We start from the raw sequence: 13045 nt of genomic DNA on the forward strand, positions 1-13045 counted from the left end.
AAAAGTTCTACATTTGTTTACTTTGTAAGAATAACATCAGTTTTTCAAAGGACTATTACTCTGGAACGAGACCTGGTTTAATACATTTACTTTTATCTGTTATACATATGTATATATATTACAAAACTTCTAAGTCCATCAGAAAGAGACACAATTCAAGCTATGAATTACTATGAATAATTAGATTTTGTAAAGCTAGTTTTCTAATACGTCCAAATTATAGTGAGAGGTAAACCATTTTGTTTAGTTGCTGAAATATGTGAACAGTATAACACTTTGAAAGCTGGTAACTTACACAGGAAACAAAAGTAAAAGTAAAACATATAACCAAGAAAATATACCATCTAACAAGCCAAATTGAAATTTCAATATTTGTAAGAAGAAACATAAAATATAATTCTAAACTCAACTTTTTTTTAATCAGTTTACTGTTGTGGACCTGTTTTATTGGCGGTAAATATATAAACATAATCCGTATTTACGTACGTAATATATATATACGATAATGTGCAAAAGACTAGTGGAAAACATTTTATTTCATTTTGCTCGCTGGAGATAACATTCAACACTGTATCTTTATGAATCTTAAGATAGCATTTTTCATATCCTACATCTGTCATACAAGTTACAGTTGGAAGTTACGTTTTCAGTTAATAAAATATTATTCATAATATATAACTGATCCGATCATTCATTGCAACGCTTTTTACAAAAATCCCCAACACTTAGTATTTATTTAAATGCATTGCTTTCCCGGAGGAGATCGAGCTCCAAATTTTAGAGTTAAACACCAGCTGAGCAACCTATAAAAGCATAAATTAGATACATGTCAATGGAAGCCATATAAAGTAATAACCCTGAATATATATATATATTTAATAATATAACTTTTACATTATATTCTCTAGGAATGTTGAGCTTTACAGTGGGAGTACTGGATTTTCTATCGGCCAAAATATTCAATTATTGGACAGAAATTAAATTATCTCTTTACATATGAATTATTATTATTTCTTTAATATGTTAAATATATCCAAGTAAAAAGTTATTAGTAATATAAGTTATAATAAGTAAATTGGTTATAGCTTGTTAATTAAACGGCTGCAAATTAAATGCCTGATCGTTCATGATATGACTGACACATTTCAGGTTTTAAACATTTATCATAATGGCACTGGTAAGTGACATCTCATCATGTAGATCACTTCAAAAAATAAAATGTATCTGCCCGGAATGGTCAGGTGGCTAGGGCACTCGACACTCAATCTGCGGGTGGTGGGTTCGAATCTCCATCCCACCAAACATGCTCATCCTTTCAGTCACGGGGGCGTTATAATATAACAGTTAATCCCACTATTCGTTGACATAGGTAGTAACCCAAAAGTTAGTGAAGAGTGATGATGACTAACTACCTTCCCTCTAGTCTTACAATGCTAAATTAGGGACGGCTAGCACAGATAGTTCTCGTGTAGCTTTGCGCGAAATTCAAACTATTTAACGTTCTATTTTATATGTAACTATGTTCCACATTCTCTTTTATATGTAAATACGCTCCACATTCTGTTTAACGTAGAACGTATGTGAATTTCCTCAGACCTAAAACGAGACAAAATAATTCATTCGTTCATACGATTTCCGTTTCTAATCTTCACTGAAAGCTGTGTGTGAAAATATTCAAATGTTTTCATTTCGTGTTATACCCGTAAGTAAAATCCGATGTTGTTGAATGAATCGATAAAGAAATAAAGAAGCTGACGTCTCACTGCGGTGAAATGCATTAAACAAGCACTTAAATCTTGTCCAGGTAGGACAAGAAAAGATCTAGCACATTAGGAAGCACAATAACTTAAAAACTCATCAACTAATGGTCAATCAATGTGATTAATCTATTTCATATGACCGAAGTTGTTTGTTTGTTTTTTGATGAGCACAAAGGTTTATCTGTGTTCTGCCTATCGTGAGTAACGAAAACCGATTTTTAGTGCTCTAAGATTTCAAACTTACCGTTGAGTCACCTAGGGGTCTCACTCGGATTCAGTGGGTCCACTTTGAATTACATACATGTTTTAATAATTGTTCTTCATTATTGCTGGCTGTTGGAAGATTTATAGTGGAAATGTTCTGACTTGGAGCCTCGGATTGAAATGTAGTATTTTTACAGAAATGTTTGTTTATGTCAGGAATTCACGCAACACTACACAAGAGCTATTTTATTTACTTAAATCTCTCTAATTTTTAACTGAAATACTACAGGAAAGGCAGCCAGTCAGCTGCATCGACCATTAACTTTTGTTCTACTAGTGTCTGACGTTAGAAAGGGTTTGGACTGTCACTCTTATAACACACGCAACGGTTTCGAGAACCAAGGATCCTCGGTTAACCAGACTGGGCACGCTAACCAATCAGGCCATGTTCGTCATTTCAACGGGTATTTAGTTTATTATCAACCTAGTATTTTGTATTTTGATAGCAAATGTTGGTAAATAGAGAACAGCTTGAACCGTGGTAATGATTGTCGATTTCACGTGTCGAAGCCACAATGAGGCTCAGCGGTAAATCTGTGGTCCTATGATGCTACAAATTGGTTTTCGATACCCGCAGTTGGCAGAGCAGATATAGTCAATAGAACAGTATAGCTTTGTGCTTAACAAGTTTGTTTATTTGTTTGTAATTAACCACAAAGCTACACAATGGGCTATCTGTGCTCTGCCCACCACGGGTATCGAAACCCGGATTCTAGCGTTGTAAGTCCGCAGACATATCGCTTTGCCACTGGGGGGGGGCATGCTTAACAAGAAACAAATCAGTAGAGAAATGTGTGTCGAGTGCGTAGGATTCAGTATTGATTCTTCGTACAACTGGCTGTGATACATGTGCATTTTTCTTACAATAAAAATTAAACTTTTTTATGAGTAACTGAAATACATTTGAATACTTTCAAACAATTTTTGTTTTTTTAATTTAAATCAATCATAAATATCAAAGCGTCATAATAGTTGATAAAATACATAAAATTTATATAGTACAAAATGTAGGCTGTTATGTTACCATACAATATTAATATTTTTTAAGGAAGGTTCTGTTAGGCTTTCTGTTGCTAAGATAAGAGAAAATGATAACATTTCTTGATTATTGGATATGGTTGTCAGTATGCTGTATAAAGATACAATATAAGTTGGTTTGAAAAAAACTTTCTCTGCTCTGATATAAACTTTGTTTGTTTTAATGCAAATTTACACAACAGATTAACTGGGCTCTGTCCACATGGGGAATGTAATCCAAAATTTAATTTTTTTATATATTCCTAAATTCACCAGAAACACTGGAGGATCTGATATAAGCCATAATTCTGAAATTCTGTTTCTGTTTTACAAATAATCGTATTTTCACAGAAACACGTTCCGCATTTTGGAGCCGTGGATGTGATATAAGAAAGACGATTAAATCCCACTGGTCAGTCACACAAGAATATAGAGGTTAAGTAATTATATTAAAATTATTTTAGAGTTTCACCACATTTACAGTCTGTTTAGCCACGTCCGGTCATGCTCTGTTTGACTATCGTGCATCTTAACAAAGCCCCTGCAACGTAGTTTCCATTGCAAAAGCAATAACTCCTCTGTAATCTAGCTATTTGTACTAATACGACGGCTTCCCAGCGACGTTTTAACAGTTCGATCGCACTGAAATCCATAGGCGATACATCTGGCGACTTGACCGGCATGTCTTCTTAGGGGATAAGATGAATATCCGTTTCATTCTCCAGGTACTTGCACTATGTGACGGTTGAATGGACATGTACAGGATTCTGTACAGTAGGTGTCTGTGACTTGTTGGCGATAAATTTCAACAACAAACGGACAGCACACAATCCACTTGTTTTAAAATAATATATTCAAACCAAGTGAAACATATGTATAAAATTCTTTGCGCTACAGGATATCACAGTTGTATCTAAAACTCTAAATAATTCTCTTTTCTTGTCAAAAGTTCACACAGGCTGGTTAAATTACTTTAGAACCAAGTTGACAAGATGAAATATTTTTCTCTACTCTGTTACTATACATTCTGCGATAAATTTACTTAGTTCCTCCTGTTACCCCGTATGTTACCATAGTTATATCCAGAACTTTAAATAATTGTCTCCTTTTCGTAAATGTCAACACGGGTGGGTTCAATTACTTTAGAACACCATATGACAAAACAAATTATTTCTCCTTATCTCTGTTAAACTGTGAAACTCACTTCAAAATAGTGTCCATTATGGCTAAACTAACAATCATGCAGTCTAATTTTACTTTTACTATCTCAGCTTTTTCTGATTTAACTTCCTTTGTTCTTTACCACAGTTGTATCCAGAGCTTTAAATAATCGTCTCTTACTTTTTCGTGAATAGTCCACAAAGGCTGGTTCAGTTACTTTAGAACCCAATTGGCAAGACAAATAATTTTTCCTATCTCTGTGGTTACAATACAGCTGTGGAACACACTGTAGAAATCACCTGTTAAGGCTAATCATTCACACGCCGGCTAACTTTCACTAACTAACTTTTTTTCTGACTGAACTTTACTTTCACTTCACTTAACTTGTTCTCGTTCAGTCACCTATATATATATATCTTACCCAACTGAGGCCTGGAATTTTCTACAACCCAGGAAACGCTATGATGTAACAATACTCACTTGGTGAGAAAAATACCGAAGGTTCGAGTAATGTGACGACAATAGTATTACTAAAGCCTAGCACAACAATCAACTGTATACACAACGTACGACTCGTACAAAGTTAGGTAACACAATTTATCATAACTAACGCTTTTAAAGCAATCAACCTTCAACACCCCTGTCATGAAAACTAAACAATCATTAAATATCAAAATAAACTAACTAGTAACGCTTACACTAAACAATCTTGTATATCCCACATACAGTAATATCATAATATAATACACACTCAATATGAACGTTTTTTTAATTGTACACATTAGTTCATAATATTCTTTCTGTGTTATTAACCAGCTTTTTATCACTTTTTAACATCAGTATACATTTTAATATTTATTATATTTATCGGAATTGTAATAAATAAACTTGGTGTTTGATAACTTAAGTTATTTCTTGCGTAGTTATTTTTTGCTTCAGTTAAATAATAATAACCTAACTTTACTTATTTTATATCTTTATTATGATTTATTTTAATTATAAAAGGCGATAAAAACAGTGCTTTATTATAATAGTGTACTGGTATAATTTAAACACATCCATTATATTCAAAGTAATATATCGTTATTATAATGGTGTATTGGTATAATTTAAACACATCCATTATATTCAAAGTTATATATCGTTATTATAATGGTATATTGGTATAATTTAAACACATTCATTATATTCAAAGTTATATATCGTTATTATAATGGTGTATTGGTATAATTTAAACACATTCATTATATTCAAAGTATATATCGTTATTACAATGGTATATTGGTATAATTTAAACACATTCAATATATTCAAAGCTATATATCTTTATTATAATGATGTATACTTTACACACATTCAATATATTCAAAGTTATATATCTTTCATAAGCGACCATATTATTTATTTTTCTTATTGGTAAAATATTTTTACTATAGTGTTGTGTAACTGCAATATTTTGCTCAGCTGAGAATTGCAAGTAAACCTGTGTATTGTTAAAATCACAGATTCAAAAAAAAAGATGTATAAACCAACTGGCACACAGAAGGAGGAGTATCAACATTAGAGATGTATCTTCCTAGTTTTTATTTTTATAAAATGTATTGTTCAATAATGACAAAGAACACAATACTTGTTTATACTAGCACCTATCATAAGTGCTTGTACTGAAGCAAGCTTGTGTCGGTAGACACGCGTTTTTTGATAAGACTGTATAATGTTTTGTATAGATGTTTGTGTACAGATAAATAATAACACATTTTACAAGCATAATGGCCAGATGGTTAGAGCGCTTGACTGGAGGTCACGGGTTCTAATCCCGTCCTACCATACATGCTCGCTCTTTTAGCCGTGGGGGCATTATCCTGTAACGTTCAATCCCACTATTCCTTGGTAAAAGAGTAGCCCAAGAGTTGGCGGTGGGTAGTGATGACTAACTTCCTTTCCTCTAGTTTTCGCCGCTAAATTAGGGACGGCTAGCGTATATAACCCTCGTGTACTTTTGCGCGAAATTAAAAAACAAACAAACAAATCTTTTGATGGGACTACTTAACGGTTAAACTTTTTGTATTTTTCGCACTAATTAACGAAATATACACTGAACTTGTATAAAGATAGAAGAAGAAGAAGAAGTGGGTAATAAGTAAGAGCTTAACCTAAGGTTTGCTTCCAGCTGCTGAATTAGTTGAATTGAATCCAGGAGACTTTATAGAGTAACATTTTTGAGAGTGAATTCCATCACAATGTAACAACTAAAATCCGGAGAATATACAGTAAAAAATTAGCTCATAATGTTTAAAAGTACGCAGAATTTGCCATTTATCCCTGATGAAGGAAAGTCCGTTTTCCGAAAGCGCTTTGGTTATTGGTTTCTTTTTCTTCTTAGAGTAAAAAATTAGAAATAAATTTTGTGGATCAGCAAAGAACGGTATTTTATTGAGAAATTGCTACAAAATATAGGGGATGGTAATATGGACGTGTTCTATCCTTCTGTCACTGAATTTCACAGACTTCATTCATTATATCAATAACTTAAATATAAGTATATATAGCTGGGTTGGCAAACAAGTCGATGCTACAAAATATGCAAATAAACCAGTTTTTATAATTTTGAGTAAATTAAAAGCAACATACAATATTAAGTTACATGACAATCGCATTCCTGACATATTTCATATTTTCACCTAATGTTGTTTATTGCTGTTGACAACTTATGATAATTGTAGGTGATTCATCAGTATATTCGCAACAACAGATTAACTGCAGAAGTCGTTTCACTAATTTAAAATTCAGACAGTTAATTTGTAATTCCAATAGCAACTTTTGCATTTCTCAGCCTTTTATCGTACTTTCTATCGTGTGTTACCACAACTGTGCTTTGCCCTTATGATATTGAGTTTTCATATTGTTTGTGGTGCTTGTAATTGTAAGCTACCATAATCATATTCTACATATGAAAATATGCATTATCAAAGCCTCGTATTATTATTGCCTTCCCTAAATCGTACATAATATATACAGACGTGCGTCGCGACATAATACATATACTTACAGTTGTGATTTACCATAAGTGGTGTGCATTAAAGGTGCACATATAAGATTCCACAGTCGCATGTTATAGTTTAGGTTAGTTATTAGCATAACTGTGCAAATCTTGTGAAGTGTTGTTGGGATTACGGCCTAAAGTACCATTATCCATAACAGTACCCAACAGATAATTCGGTGAAATTTCCTCATTGTTACGTATTTCTTGACATTACGTTATAAAGGATTGTAATAATGAACACATGAATTACTTTTTTGAAGCATTGCGTACCTGATCATCATACTTACAACAATGTGTTACCACTTTTGTATATCATAGTTACAACTGAGCGTTATGACAATTGTTTGATATACTTACAACTTCATGTTTTATAGTATCACGCCGTTTAGAAGTCGGCAAAGAATGATTACACCCACATTTGTCATAAGACGTTAGAATTAGGTCTAATACATTTTAAACACTTCGTTTTTAATCTAATCCCTTAAGGATTTTCTAGAATTAGAATAGTGTAAACTAATACTATTCCAACCATACTATATTTGTCATATCTATGTATAATCCATGCAGTGGTTTTACTACAGCCGTGTAATTATAATTGTAAGTTTTACTACAAACGTGTATTCCACTTGTAATGGCCTTACTATATCCTTGTGTAATCCATACAATTTTCTTACTACAGCCATGTATAATCCATGAAATAGTTTTACTACAGCAATGTATAATCCATGCAATAGTTTCACTACAATAATGTATAATCCATGCAGTGATTTTACTACAACAATGTATAATCCATGCAGTGATTTTACTACAACAATGTATAATCCATGCAGTGATTTTACTACAACCGTGTATAATCCATGCAGTGATTTTACAAAAGCCGTGTATAATCTATGGAATAGTTTCACTACAACAATGTATAATCCATGCAGTGACAGCAGAGAATACGTGTTGTTGTAAGTATAATACCGATATGTGGTAATAGTGGCTGTAATCACGCACTATTCAAGTATAATACATAAATACTGTTGTAAGTATGATATAGAACTGTAGTAATAAACAATTGCAAGAATGATACACGATTGATATAAGTTAAAGTTGAAGCTATAGTACTCAAATATATAATGAAAATTTGAAAGTATAATACATGGATGTGTTAACGTACATTTGGAAGTACGATACACAGCTATAGTCAAACCGTTGCATAATAGATTATACACTGTTGTAGTAACACAATTGCATAGATTATACACAGCTGTAGTGAGACAATTGCGTAGTTTATACACGGATATAGTAACACTGTTGCATGAATTATACACTGTTTTAGTAAAACTATTGCATAGATTATACACGGCTGTAGTAAAATCACTGCATGGATTATACATTGTTGTAGTGAAACGTGTGTGTAATGTCAGACTGTTCAAGCATCATCCAAGGATAAATGCTACCTTATGATAAATAACCATAAGTGTGCTGCAAAAAGTTGGATATATAATACGTGTGTGTAAGGTCAGACTGTTCAAGCATCATCCATACCGATTGAAAGGATAAATGCTACCTTATGATAAATAACCATAAGTGTGCTGCGAAAAGTTGGATATATAATGTTCAATCGGTATTATATCTGAAACTATGGGTTAGTATAGCCGTGTATCATACAGTTTTCAGTTACTAAATTAGTGTGTTGGAAAACCTGATGTTACATTTGTAGCTTTGTGTTATCATAGAGGAGAATAATTTTAAATAGTATTTTTATTTTCTCTTGTTTCCTCCAAACATTTGCAAAAAAGGATCTCTCCTCTCCAAGCCGATAACAAAGTAGCATAAAAAACTGGAAAGTTACACCATTACTCTAACTGGAAAGTTACACCATTGCTCTATCAGACGTCTATTTACCATTAACTCACAACTGTTTTGGTATGCGAGTTGAGACCAGGAGACAGGTTATTGTGAAGCATAGTCTGGGAGTAGGAAGCACTGGAAGCCAACTCAATAGGAACGTGCGATACAGAAGTACCACTAGATATAGGGTAGGAGTAAGCAGAACCTGAAATACATCATCACACAAAACATTGATGTTTCTCAAGAACAAAACTTGCAAATGCACACTTTTTATTATTACATCTGTAACTGATTATTCATTTCGCTAATTCATAATATTCCACACCAGGAAGCCTGTGACTGATAATTGTGTTTCTACTAAGTATTAGCATACCACGTTAAAAGTCCTGAGACTATTTATTTGTTTTTATGGTTCTTAATGTTCCACATTAACTTGTTGCTCACTTGGGAATTCTTAACTTTTCATATCAGGAGTTCTGTATAGATATTATAAGTGTGGTGTACCGTTCTGTGAAGTTACTATTATTTTCTTTTTTTGAAGGAATGACAATTTAGTTCAGGCAGGATTCGAACCTGTTATCTCATTGATGAAACAGACGCTTTTTCTGAGAAAGCTACCGCACCTCAAATAACTAACCCGTCCCGTCAATATTCAGCGCATTTGTTATTAAGAACAGAACTTGGTTGGATTCCTGTAACTAATTATTAGGTTGATTAATTCTTAATATTTCGTTTTAGGATTTTTCTAACTCATAATATGTATTAACAACTGCTAAGATTTCACATAGGGGTTCCTGTAACTAACTGTTATTTTTGCTAATTTTTAGTTTCCCATATCAGTATTCTTGTTACTGATCTCTTGTGTCAATAACTCTTAACATTTATTACTATCAATCACTTAATCTTAATCGCTATTTCTGTTTTATTTGTTTGTAATTCTTAACATTCCTTATCAAGTCTGTAAATTATTTTTAGTTTTGCTAATTCTTAATATTCAACATCAATATTTTAGAAATTGATTATCCGTTTTCTAATTCATATCTTTGGACATCAGGATTTTTGCGACGATTTATTCATTTTTTAATTGGGACCTGGCATTGTCTGGTGGTTAGGGAAATCTGAGGGTCGTGGAATCGAAACCTGTCACTGAAAGTGCTCGCCCTTTCAAACGAAAGTGCGTTATAATGTGACGGTCGATACCACTATTCCTTGGTAAAGAGTGGCCCAAGGGTTGTTGGTGGGTGAGGTTAAGTAGCTCCCTTCCATATAGTCTATCACTGCAAAATTAGAGACGGCTGGGGCAGATAGCTCTTGAATAGCTTTACGTGAAATTCAACAAAAGCAAAGAAAAAAAAAACATTGTTTTGCAATTCTTATCTTTGAACATGAACATTTGTGTATTGTTTATTCGTTTTGTGATTCATAACCTTTTGCACAAAATTCCTGTACCGATTTTTAATTTTGCCAATTCTTAGTTTTGTATATCAAAATTCCTGTGATTGTGTTTTCGTTTTCGTAAATCTTAATACTCCACTTCACAATGGCTGTAATTATTTGTTTTCCATTTCTTAATACTGCATGGTAAAATACAAAAAACATAGAACTGTATACAATCTATTGCGGTTTAGTTTCGTGTATATATAAATATATAGAACGTTCAGAAGACTCTCTCTTCTACCTTAAGACAACAACAATAATATAATGAATGCTTACCCACTGAAGATTGTTTCCCAAACCCTTTCGTGCTGTTTGAATTGACGTTTCCTGAAGTAGTTGGTGTTACACATTTACAAACAGGAATTGGAGATTTATCATTCTAAATGAAGAAAGGTAATAAAAAACATTTAAAGAAACCAATCAAAAGGGTCATTGTTATCTGCAATTTAATGATATGAGGCTCATTAGGCATGTAATTAATTAATTGGTCCAATAGAACCCGTCTCAACAAAATAACAAAGGGAAGTAATATCTATATTCTACACCAAATCTATAAAAAATAATGAAATTCAACGAAACATAATAAAGTTATATAAAATGAGCAGTATTACAACTTGACATTGTATATCCATTTTTGAAGTAAAAACTGACGTTTTGTAATGTTTTCCAGCGGATTTTTATTGCAGAGACTATTAATCGAAGGACCTCATTCGTCCAGGTTTAGAGTTTGAGTGAATCAGTCAGACCTTCCTTGGCGAATAAAAGAAGTGTAGAACTGATTAGGTAACAAACTAACGGTGAGTTTAGAAAACGTTTTTAATATACCTGTTCGCTTTAGTTTAAGGACAGTTATATACAATATACAGTGGCACAGCGGCATGTCTGCGAACTTAAAACGCTAGAATTCGGGTTTCGAGACCCGTGGTGGGCAGAGAACAGATAGCCCATTGTGTAGCTTTGTGCTTAATTACAAATAAACAAAGCTAAATGGCGATAATACCTACTTATAATGTTATAGCTTTGAGATGAAGACTTGTTTGTTTGTATTTTAAGCACAAAGCAAGCATTTGATTATTGTTCATGTGATCTAATTGCACATCATTGGTCGTTCAGCCTATTCTATGTACATTGGTATTGTACAGTTGTATTTCAGTAGTAATTTAGAAATGAATAACACAGACTAAAGTGTTAGAAACTATTCGAGAACCATAATTAGACCCCCGGAGAAGGCATTTAAATGTTTTACTGATATAGATGACATCGAAGAAATGGAAGCTGGTCTATTGCATCAAGCTGTTGTGAATTATCTAGAAGGGTTTAAATTATTGTTATCAAAATATGGAATCGCTTCCAAACTAATTGTACAGTTATTTAGATACCTAGACAAGGCACGATCGCCACCTACAACACAAATAACGACACTACCTGTCGATTCTGATTCATTACTGCATGACTAAATCAGATGTTCGCAGCCGCAATTGAACATTGTGTCAGTGTAAAGACAGTTAAAAACATATTTCACAAAACCAGCCTCTGTGTTAGGAGTACAATAAGTTTCATTCCGTTTTTAAATACATATGAAGCAATAGTCTTTTTACATAAGAGTCACCTCTAACTCAGCAGCTAAGTAACAGACGTGTACTCGTAGGAATAAAACCTTAAACTATATCGCACCTAGTTTTCATATAGGGAGGGATAAGATGCATAAGTGGTAGTTAAGAATGGGGTTGGCATGAATGAAACATTGGTGGACGTGGCAGCCTTACGTTTTGCAAAATGGACCAATAATTGTTCTGCTACTTAATCTAACCAGAATTGACAGTGAGTAATGTAAGATATTTAAAATATTTGGTGCGTAAGTTTGGTAAATTGTTAAATTTAGTTCAGTTAACAACAACAACAACAAAAATAATGACCTAATTCACTTTTAGTAATTTATTTAAAACAAGTTAATGAGAATTGTTGCGCTAAATATATTTTCATAACTATTATTTTTAAAGAACGCATAGTAAAAAGAATATGTTAATTTTGTGTGCTTCAGAAATTCGCGAAAAGTTAAGCATGGCTGATTCTAATTTTGAGCTGGTGAACTAGAAGGAAGTCAGCTACTCAACAGTACCTACTGCCAACTCGTGGTTACTCTTATCTGATAGAATAATAGATTTGACAGTCACTCTTATAGCCCACTCGTGGATCCAATAGACGGAGTAAGTTTTTACTGCAATGAGTCGCGAGCAATGAATTCTGGGATTAACAGTCTGAGCGTGGTAAACCTTAGAATACACCTGGTCTAAAACTAATGAAAGCGTCATTCCTACCAAAACTTCGTCACCTTACTATATTCCACATCAATTATACCATTCCCACCAAAGCTTCGTCACCTTACTATATCCCGTATAAATCATACCATTCCCACCAAAGCTTCGTCACCTTACTATATCCCATATCAATTATATCATTCCCACCAAGGCTTCGACACCTTACTATATCCCATATCAATTATATCATTCCCACCAAGGCTTAG

General features: G+C 33.2%; 1 protein-coding gene across 2 annotated transcripts in view; it reads right to left on the reverse strand.

Moving 5' to 3' along the window:
- Positions 1-741: 741 nt before the first annotated feature.
- Positions 742-13045, reverse strand: part of LOC106458719 (transducin-like enhancer protein 4) — an 80479-nt gene continuing 68175 nt past the window's right edge. Inside the window, exons 12-14 of one of the 2 annotated variants that reach the window (XM_022384988.1) lie at positions 10798-10900; positions 9139-9289; positions 742-803 (exon numbers count right to left, since the gene is read on the reverse strand). In XM_022384988.1, coding sequence (XP_022240696.1) covers positions 9141-9289; positions 10798-10900 — 252 coding nt within the window. In that variant the 3' untranslated portion in view covers positions 742-803; positions 9139-9140. Of the gene's footprint in view, positions 804-8898; positions 9290-10797; positions 10901-13045 lie in introns of those variants that run through there. The other variant, XM_022384987.1, reaches the window with a different exon arrangement.

Source organism: Limulus polyphemus, unplaced genomic scaffold (genome assembly GCF_000517525.1).
Source record: "Limulus polyphemus unplaced genomic scaffold, Limulus_polyphemus-2.1.2 Scaffold504, whole genome shotgun sequence".
NCBI lineage: Eukaryota > Metazoa > Arthropoda > Merostomata > Xiphosura > Limulidae > Limulus > Limulus polyphemus.